Raw genomic sequence first — 9894 nt, forward strand, 5'->3', positions numbered from 1 at the left:
TTGAGAGCGAGAGAAAGAGGAGAGAACACAAGTGAGGGAAGGACAGAGAGAGAGAGAGGGAGACACGGAATCCGAAGCAGGCTCCAGGCTCTGAGCTGTCCGCACAGAGCCCGAGCGGGGCTCGAACTCCCGAACCGTGAGATCATGACCTGAGCCGGAGTCGGACGCTGAACCGACCGAGCCGTCCAGGCGCCTCAGACATTTTTCAAAGCCTCTGTGTCCCTCCCAGCCTCACTGAAGCCATCAGGGAAGTTGGCTGATGAGCTGGGGGTCGGAAAGACTCGTCCCCTGGCCACTTGGTATTCACACGGTTCACCAGAGTGGAAGTTTTGAAATCCATGCAGACAGTGCCCAAGGCCAGCAGGCGAGGGGGCTTGAGCTTTGCTGGCTTAACAGAGATGCTGAGGAAGAGACACATGCCCCCGGCTTGTGAAAGGCCCCGGAATGATTCACTAGAAAGATGAGAAAGGGGCAGGATACCTGGTGGATGAAAACAGGCTTACTTAATTCACGTGGCCGAGCGGTGGGCGTCTGCAGGGGCCTGTCTGGGACCGGTCTGTCGATTCGACCGCTTTGTGAGCAGGTGGCCGGGCTGGGGGCGGTCGTGCATTTGTCTCCAGCTCTGCCCTGTCCCCCGCACGCACATAACTGCATGGCTACCTCCCCACCTCACCGTCCGTCTCTGCACCTCTCTCTCCTTGTGGCTCCCAGGCAGGGTGGGGTGGGGGGGGGCGTGGAGAGCTAGGCCCAGTGTGGGGAGAGGGGAGGGCGGGCGGTGGGGGGCTGGGGGTCCCAGGCCTCGTGGGGGTCACCTTCCCTGCCAGAGTCTCTTCCTCAGCCCCTGCCGGCCCCCGGCACCCCGAGCAGACCCCTCACACCCAGGACCAGGCTCTGGCTTGCCCTGGTTTCCCAGCTGTGTGTCCCCAGATGGGGCGTCCCTCCGATTTCTGCTGCCAACACACACACACACACACACACACACACACACACACACACACACTCCCAAGCCACTTGGAATTTTAAAAAAGATGCAGGCCCAGCTGGGATTCGGGGGGCAGAAGGGCTTCCGATTTCCCAGAGGACAGGGTAGGAGAAACTGGGGGGGGTGGTCATCTCGCCTCCCAACCCCCCAACCCCCCGGGGCCCAAGTCCGAGGGAGCCCCCCGCCCCCGATCACCACTGCAGGAAAATAAGGGGGGGATAGGGCGATAAACGTGTTGCTTTGCCGAAATGTGCTCACTGTGTATTCTCTCTTCTCCTCCCTCTCTCCCTCTCTCCGCTTCTCTCCCCTCTCTCCGTTGTCCCCCTGGCCCCTCCTGGCCCCTGTGTGTGTGTGTGTCTCTCTCCCAGGCCTTATGACCTGCAGAAGCCAGGCGGTGCAGGAACATGCCAGCACCAACATGGGGCTGGAGGCCATTATTAGAAAGGCGCTCATGGGTAAATATGATCAGTGGGAGGAGCCCCCGCTCAGCGCCAACGCTTTTAACCCTCTGAATGCCAGTGCCAGCCTGCCCGCTGCTATGCCCATAACCGCTGCTGACGGACGGAGCGAACACGCACTCACCTCGCCAGGTCTGCAGGCCTCCCCCGCCTCGGTCCTCCAGCCCCACCCGCCCCGTCCGTCCCCCCCCCCCCCCCCCCCCGGTGTCATTAATCTCGCGCCTCCGCGTTCCTCTGACCAACCCCATCCAGCTTTGGAGCTTGTGACTGTGTTTTTGTGTGTGTTTGACGTGGTTCTGGAGTCGGCTAATCCCAGGCTGGGCGGGCACAGCCCCAGCCCCCCCCACCCCCCCTGCCCACTGGGGCTGAAGGAGCTGCTGCTTTTCTAAAAACACTCCCTGCTGTCCGAGCCCTGCCCTGCCTTGTTCCCCTGCTGGACACGGGTCCCCGGGAGGCCCACGTCCGGGCCCAGCTTTGTGTCTCCTGGGGAGATCAGGCTAGAGCGAGGACCCGCCTCTGTGTGGGTCAAGGGGACCCCTGGGCTCTTGGCAGCCAGGCCCATTGGCTCCGCATCTGCTGGGGCCACCGTGTGTGTCCCTGGCTGGCCTGGGACCTGAGGGGGAGGAGACCAGTGTCTGTGTGCCAGCCCCAAACTCAGATGAGTCAGGGAGAGCACAGGGGCCAGCTCCCCATCTGCCCCATGTCCCTGAGCAACACTCCGCATATCTGAACGAGGACTGTGCAAGGAGACCTCAGGCCCGTTTGTCCGACCTGGACAGTCTGCTCCCAGGAAGATTCTGGATTTAATGGGGGCCCAGGCCTGGCCTCAGGGGTCCTGGCTTCTCTGTGGAAGGTCTACAGCCTTCCCGGCCCTGGTACGGCCCTGGGGCAATGGTCAGGGGCAAGTCAGAGGCCTGAGGCTTTGTGTTCGGGGTATCAGCCCCTGGGTGGGTAGGTGGGCCTCAGGGCGGCCCGAAGGGGCTTTGAAAGTAGTTCAGCTCACTTCCCTAGTCCGTTCTGGGTCTGTCCATCTGGTCGACCTTGGCTTCTCAGCAGGGCTGAGCTGCTGTTCTCTCCTCTGTGGGGGCCTGGGAGGCAGGCGTCCAGGGCCTCACCCACTCCCGCCCCGGCCCCCCCCCACCCCCCCCCCCGCCCCCCGCCCTGAGTGCCGTCTGCACAGTCCAACGTGGCCCCTTCCCGTGTGTTCTCCTGCAGGTGGTGGCGGGAAGGCCAAAGTCTCTGGCAGACCCAGCAGCCGCAAAGCCAAGTCCCCGGCCCCGGGCCTGGCGTCCGGGGACCGGCCGCCCTCCGTCTCCTCGGTGCACTCGGAGGGGGACTGCAACCGCCGGACCCCACTCACCAACCGCGTGTGGGAGGACCGGCCCTCGTCCGCAGGTGGGCGGCAGGGCACGGTGCTTGGGCGGGCCTGTCGCTGTCCCCAGCACAGTGCGCAGGTCACCTGGGTGGGGTCAGGGGGGAGCATCTGCACTGGGCCCGGCCAGCAGCCTGAGCACCTACTGTGTGCAGAGTGCGTGGTCTGGCCTCTGGCCCTGACCAGAGAGGAGGGAAGGTTCAGGGAGTGAATGGAGAAGGCCGATCCCATGGGCTCGGCAGGTTGCGGGAAGCCGGGTTTTCTTCACGGGCACAAGGAGCCCCTGGAAGGTTCTAGGTGGAAAGCGCCTGCACGAGAACAGACCCGAGGGGCGAGGGCACGGGAACAGCAAGGAGGCCCCTCCCCGTCCCGGCGACAGCTGGCCCCGGGCACGGTGGGGGGGAAGTGGTGTCGGTGGGGAGGGGTGGGCAGCTTTGAGCCACTCGCGGGAGTCACGCCGGGACTGTGGCCAGACGTGGGAGGCCGAGGCCCAGTCCCCAGCGAGGTTGGCGGGCGGGCCCACGGGCAGTGCCCAGCTCACAGGGGGCCTCCCGGTCGTCTCTCCTGGTCTTTCCGGCAGGTTCCACACCGTTTCCCTACAACCCCCTGATCATGCGGCTGCAGGCGGGTGTCATGGCCTCCCCACCCCCGCCTGGCCTCCCCGCGGGCAGCGGGCCCCTTGCCGGTCCCCACCACGCCTGGGACGAGGAGCCCAAGCCGCTGCTCTGCTCACAGTACGAGACGCTCTCCGACAGCGAGTGACCGTCAGAACGGGCTGGGGGGCGGGGCCGGGGCCCAGCCAGCGGCCAGAGCAGCCGGGCAAGGAGGGGGCCGCTGCCGACCCCCCCCCCACCGAGGAAGGAGCCCCTGAGTCTGCCTGCGCGCCTGTCCGTCCGTCCGTCCAGAGCCGGCATCCTTGCCTGTCTAAAGCCTTAACTACGACTCCCGCCCCGGGCTGGCCCTGTGCAGTGACCTTACTCAGGGGATGTTTACCTGGTGCTCGGGAGGGGAGGGGCCAGGGAGGGGGCGCGGCGGCGTGTGGCGGCCACACGCACGCAGCCGGGGCGGCCAGGGACCCAAAGCAGGATGACCACGCACCTCCCATGCCACTGCCTCCCCCCTTAACGCATTTGGAACCAAAGTCTAAACTGAGCTAGCAGCACCCTCCCTCCGTCCCCATTCCGCTTATCGCTCTGGACAGACGGACACAGGCGCTGTCCAGCCCCCGGCGCTCTCGTCCCCGGTCAGCGAGACTGCTGCCGACCCAGTGAGGCCAGATGGGCGGGCGAGAGGGCCAGGTGGGGTCTGGGGCGAGCGGAGGCTCGGAGGGACCGGACCGTTTGTTCTCACACATGGTTGCCGCGGCGGTGGGAAGGAAAGGCAGGTGTACATGATGTATTGGTTTACAGGGTATATTTTTGATACCTTTGATGAATTAGTTCAGATGTTTTACGCGAGGAAGGACTTGACCCAGTGTTATTGCTGCTGTGCTTTTCCATCTCTGCTTACCGTTCAGGAGGCGTGTGCAGGCCGCCATCGGTGACCCCATCGTCCGCGGGCCTGAGGGGGCCGGGGGCTGCCGGCTCGCGGGCGCCCCTTTGTCCTCCCCCCCGCCCTTCCTTGGGCAGAAGGAATTTGATGGGTATTCTGTGACCGCCATCTGCGCACGGCGGTGGCATTCTGTCATTTACACACGTTGTTCTCATTAAAAAGCGAATTATACTCGAGCGACGAAGGCTTCTTCTCTGCCTCGGACTGCACGGCCATGGGGCAGGCGACCGGGGGCTTGGGGGGACAGTGCGAGTGTGACCCCGGAGGGGCAAAGACACATCCCCCCTGAAGTCACCAGGCCCGTCCCCTTGGCAGGTGAATAGCTACATCCGTGGAGAGAATGTCACCGCGAGGGCGTCAAGTAGCCACGCTCGCAGGGATGATATCCGGCGTCCGTACTCGTGGGGGGACGGTGTGGAGCGTGCACGCCTGGGGAGGGGTCACAGGGCGCGTCCACGATGACCGTCGTCGGTTGTCGTTGCTGAATACGCTTGCGGTCACTCCCGCCGGGGTCGTGAGGACACGGACCCTTTGCCATCACCGCCGTCTTCGATGCGAGGCAGAAGGGAGACAGCCCTTGGCCTCTCGGGTCCGGAAACGGCTGCCGGGCCGCTGCTCGTGGTTTTGGTCGGAGCGTCCCCGCTCTGGCTTCCTGTGTGTGTCGCGAACAGAGCCCGAGTTCTGGAAAGACTGCGATCCGTCGCCGTGGCGGATGCTGGGGGCAGCCTCGCAGGGGCCCCTCCCCCGCCCCTCTCCGCAGCACCTTGTCTGCCCCGTCAGGCCGGGCGCCTGACTCTGGAAGGGCACTCGGGGGTCCTCACTGCCCACCGTCCTGTGTGCCTGGCACGTGTGTGGGTGTGTGACGTCGGCCCCCGGGTGCCCCTCGTGCCGAGCCTGGGTGTCGTGGTCCTGGAACCCACCCTGTCCCCGTCCCTCAGCTTCCCGGCCCGGGGCTGCCGGCCCCTTGGCCCATCCAGGGACGGACACCCCCCGAATACCCAGAGAGGGGCCACCCTGGCCCAGCGGACTTGTGAACAGGCCGCCGTGTCTGGCCAAGGGGATGGTGTTTATTCAGTTTGGAACCGACTTCCAGGACTCTGATGGGGCCTTGCCAGCAAGCATGGCCGCGGGCCCAGTTGGGGGGGTGGGGGGGTGGTCCTGCCCCACGCCAGATGTCCCCGTTCAACACATCGGAGGGGCCCCCACAGGACTTGGGCCGGACATGGGTACGCTGGACGCAGCAAGTGCTGTCCCCTGCCCAACCTCCACGTGAGTGGTGCCCAGTTTCCCTGGTGGCCAGCACCCCACCTCCTCGGGGTGTGTACCTGGGAGGTCCCACGATTTAGGGGTGGCGGGTAGGGGTGGAGGAGGGGTCAGAGTGTGCAGGGGACACTGCCCACGAGCCTCCCCGGCCCTGTGCGTCTCCCTGTCTATCCTGCAAGCCTGCGCCCCGAGGCAAGATGTGAGTGTGCGGTTGTGACCGTCTGTGTAGCCTCCGGAACGTTCTGCGTGCCCCCCTCCCCCCGCAGCGGCAGCGGGCCTCGGCTGCCCCTCCAGGCTGCAGCTCCGTACTTGGGCTGCAGTACTGAGGCTGGCAGGCAGGTGGCAGTGTCGAGCCAGCAAAGGGCCCTGTCCTGACCACAGGCCTCCCCCACTCCGGGTGTAGACCTGCCCCCATCTGGAATCCAGGATGGGCCAGCTTGTGTTGGCCACACCAGCCACCAGGGCTTGGCCACGCATGCCGGTGCTACCCAGGATCCCAGGGCACCTCCCTCAGCCGCGCAGAGTGATGCGGGGGTGAGGGCTCAAGTCTCCGCCCACATGGTCCTCTCCGCCAGCCCCCTGTCTCTGTGGCCTCACAGTTGACACCGTCTGGCACCCGTCTGTCTTCTCTGAGCACCGGTGGCCCGGACCCAACACGGGGTGTCTGCAGGGTGTAGAGAGAACTCGTGGCCTCCCGGTGCCTGCAGAGGACCCGCCCTGACCTCCAGCCTACCGGCCAGTGCTCGACCCCCGGCGTTCATTCCACCCCCATCTTGTTTGGTTTTCTCACTGTTCCGTCTTTAAGGCAGCGGCCTATGGTGTTCCCCTGACCCTCACCCCCCTGGAAAACTCCTACACACACGTAAAAACCCAGCTAGGACATTGCCTCCTCTAAGAACTCGTTATCCCTCTCCATTTTCTTGTCCCCCCGGCTCTCTGATAACGCACTGCACGTCTCAAGTTGGACAGAATCCCTCGAGGGCAGAGCTCATGTTTTTCCTTTCCAGCCCAGTTGTTGACCGAGCCCTCCTGGCGACTGTGTTAAGCTGAACGGACTCTGTGAGGAGCAGATCTCCTAGAAAGCCACAGTGTGATTTGTAAAGGGAAGGGGAGTTGTTGGCAAACGTCTGCGTGTTTTAGGACATTGGGAACTCGGTTGAATGCAGATTCCTGGGCCCCCACTAGAGAAAATGAATATGAGTCTGTAGGTCGGGGGTGGGGCCCGAGAATCTGTGTCTTCAACAAGCAGCACAGGGGTTTCTGATGGGGTGGCCTGCAGCCCCCGCAGGAGTGGGAGCCCGAGGCCGGAGCTTGATCCCTGCCTAGAACCTTCTGTTTGGCCAGGGAGTCTCCAGTCAGGGCACAAGAAGCTCCATGGAAGGACGCCCGGCCAAAAGAGCTGCCGCCCTCGGCGGGGACAGGAACAGACTGGTCCCCAGGGCACGGGGCTTGGCTCACGACAAGCCCTCCCGGGGCTGGGTGACGCAGACACTGTGATAACTGGAGCAGTCAGGGTGGCTTCCTGGAGGTGGTAGCTCTCGGGGGGAGGGTGGGCTGAACGGAGGGAACGTGTGTGGGCAAAAGCTGGGAGGCGAGACCCTGCCGGGGACCTTTGGGAGCCCAGGGCGGCCACACATAGGTCAGTGTGGGGACCCAGGATTTCCTGAGAAGGAAGGAGACCCAGCAAGGTAATTTGCTGGTTTTCTGCAATTGGGGCGATAGTGAGCTTGCAAGGGTGGATTGAGGGGGAGAAGCCTCTGAGGCAGGCCCGTGAGGGACCAGGACAGGGGCAGTGCAGCAGAGAAGGGCAAGACAGAGCCCCCCGGCCCCGGGAGCGGGCAGGGCACACGAGGAGGCCACCTGAGCCCAGCTGCCCGGTTCCGTCCTCCCCCTGGCACTCCCTGGCTGTGTGACTCCAAGTCATTTGAACCCGCTGTGCCTCAGTTTCCTCCTCTGTAAAATGGGATAGTGTGCCATCTTAGTTCTCTTGTAGAGAACACTGCTCACTCACCGGTGCGGGTGTCGGACGAGGGGACCCGGCAGGGAATAGACAAAATGGGTCTGATAAAGGAGCAAACGGGGATCGCCAGCAGCGGGCGGGGGGGCTCCCTGGCCATTCTGTCCTTGAGAAGGCTAAGGACGGCCACCGTTCTGATGGATCCCCCAGGAGGCCAGGAGGCTTTGGCGGCCCTGTGACAGACGGTCCTTCCTTCTCACCTCTTCCAGAGGCAGGCAGGCCAGGCCCCGCTTCCTCATTGGGACTTCTCGCCAGCTGCCTCTCAGGGTCACTGCGAGGATGGAATGTGCTAGAACGCTGACAGCAGGCCCACTGCCCGCAGACAGAGTGCGCGGCTCAGCTCCGAGGGCTTTGCTGGCTGCCTGGGCTGCTGTGCTTGTCACTCTTAACTCTGGGGAGGAGGGGACGGGACGGCGTCGATCCAGATGATGGGGACGCCTGTTTGGAGGAAGGGGTTGCTGAGTTTGATCTGAGGCTTGTGAGTGTGAACTGGCAAGAGTGACCCCAGCAGAGGTCAGGAGGGGCGTTTGGGGCCGGAGTCGGCCCTCAGACATTTGAAGTGTTCCCGCCCCAGCATAAGCAGTGGACGCCCTGCCCTGCCCCCCCCCCCCCCGAGAAGGGTCCCAACTTGGTTCGGCTGCAGCAGAGGCCTGACCGGCGCGAATTCTCATCTCCCGCAGCCTGGGAGGTAAGACCGTGTGCCCATTTGGTAGAGACATTAAGCGACATGCCCTTTTTCCAGCCACTGGGTCCGTCCCCGGTGTTGTCTCCTGCTCCCCAGGGGACTTCGTGAGTGACACCTGCCTCTCTGAGACGTGTGGGGGGCGGGGGGGGGTGTGGAAGGGCCTTTGCAGTCTCTATTTTGGAGGTGGAAATCCCAGGGATCTAGACAACACTGGTAACACTTTCCCCCTGACCTCCAGGTCCTCTGGGTTCCCAGGAAAGCCGGGGAGCCCTCGGGGGGGCCTTACGGGCAGCTGCCTTGCTCCCTGCTTTCTCCTCCTCCCAGGTTGGGCCTCACTGAACCCTTGTATACAAGGAGCAGTCTAGGATTCCCGGTGTCATTAGGGAAAGGCAAAGCTATCCACGTGGTCAAAAACGACGTTCGGAGACACTTGAGTGCAAGGTGTGGGCTCGCTCTCGTCTCCCAGGCGCGCGTCTTACCTGTCTTCCGCGACACGCCGAGACAGGTGACAACAACTTGAAAGAGAAAGGGAGAGACAGTCTCAGTCCCCCGAGGGCAAAGACGCCTGCTAGAGGGTCCTGCCCCCGGGTGGAAGGCTGCAGCTGGAGGCCGCCAGCTAATCGCGTGTGTCAAAAGTTCTATCTTGAAGGGCACCCCAGGGGCACCTCCAAGGTCACTGGATTCGTGGCCCCCCCCAGCTGCTCGTGTCAGGAAACCCACCCCATTTTCCCCCCAGGTGGCGAGGCAGATCAGCGCTGGGATCGCAGTCCAGCTTGCACATCTGAATTCGTTAGGCACAAAGCGGCCCCCAGCATGTGCGTCCGCGCGGAAGCCCGACCCGAAACCGGCTGGGCTCTCTGAGGCTGTGCGCCCCTCTGGGGCACATTCCAGTCTGATGTGCTGATTCCCAGAGGCCACTGTCCTTTGGCCGCCGCGTGTCTCCCTAACTGCACGGACAGTCGGGGCCCCGGAGGCCCCTCCAGAGGTATGGACAAGACGGAAACAAGTGCTAACGTGGGTTGGGACCGGCTTCTTTGCAGAGGCGGCTGGGGCCCTTCTCCGGGGGCATCAGCGCAGGGGGCTGGGACGCAGAACACAAAGCACTTGGGCACCAACAAATGCAGAGTCCCAAGGCCTCCCACCCCAGAACCGCCCCCAGACCCAAGTCCCAGGGTGGGGCCTGGCACTGGCCCTTGGGGGAAGCCAGTGCACGCTGGGCACAGGGGTCTGTGCCTTCTGAGTATACCGCCCTGCTCCCCGTGAGCAGAGGAGAAGCCAAGGGGAAGCTACGGCCGGGTGGGAAAAGGGGGGCGGCCACAGAGCACGGGGGCCTGTGAAAACCTGCCCCACCCCATGGGATCCGAGGGGCTCGGGAACACAGAACAGGGAGCCTCTCTGGGTCTGCACATTTTATTAAGATAATCAATCAAGTTCTTAAGTTATTTTTGTTAATCGGACTCCCTGGAGAGAACATGCACCGGGTGTAGATATACAAAAATAGATCAGGCACTTGCCTCTCTTGGACGTAGGCTCCGGGTTGTTCTCTCACCCCCACCCCCACCATGT

General features: G+C 63.7%; 1 protein-coding gene across 1 annotated transcript in view; it reads left to right on the forward strand.

Annotated features, from left to right (window-relative positions):
* The window catches only part of NCOR2 (nuclear receptor corepressor 2), a 182405-nt gene extending 177866 nt beyond the window's left edge, over nt 1–4539 (forward strand). Inside the window, 3 exon segments of the mRNA XM_047088379.1 lie at nt 1351–1572; nt 2656–2835; nt 3393–4539. Of these exon segments, the coding sequence (XP_046944335.1) occupies nt 1351–1572; nt 2656–2835; nt 3393–3574 (584 nt within the window). The 3' untranslated portion in view covers nt 3575–4539.
* The last annotated feature ends 5355 nt before the right edge of the window (nt 4540–9894 follow it).

This window comes from Lynx rufus, unplaced genomic scaffold, assembly GCF_022079265.1.
Source record: "Lynx rufus isolate CCGP_SWC_20201006 ecotype Redwood Valley unplaced genomic scaffold, mLynRuf1.p SCAF_24, whole genome shotgun sequence".
NCBI lineage: Eukaryota > Metazoa > Chordata > Mammalia > Carnivora > Felidae > Lynx > Lynx rufus.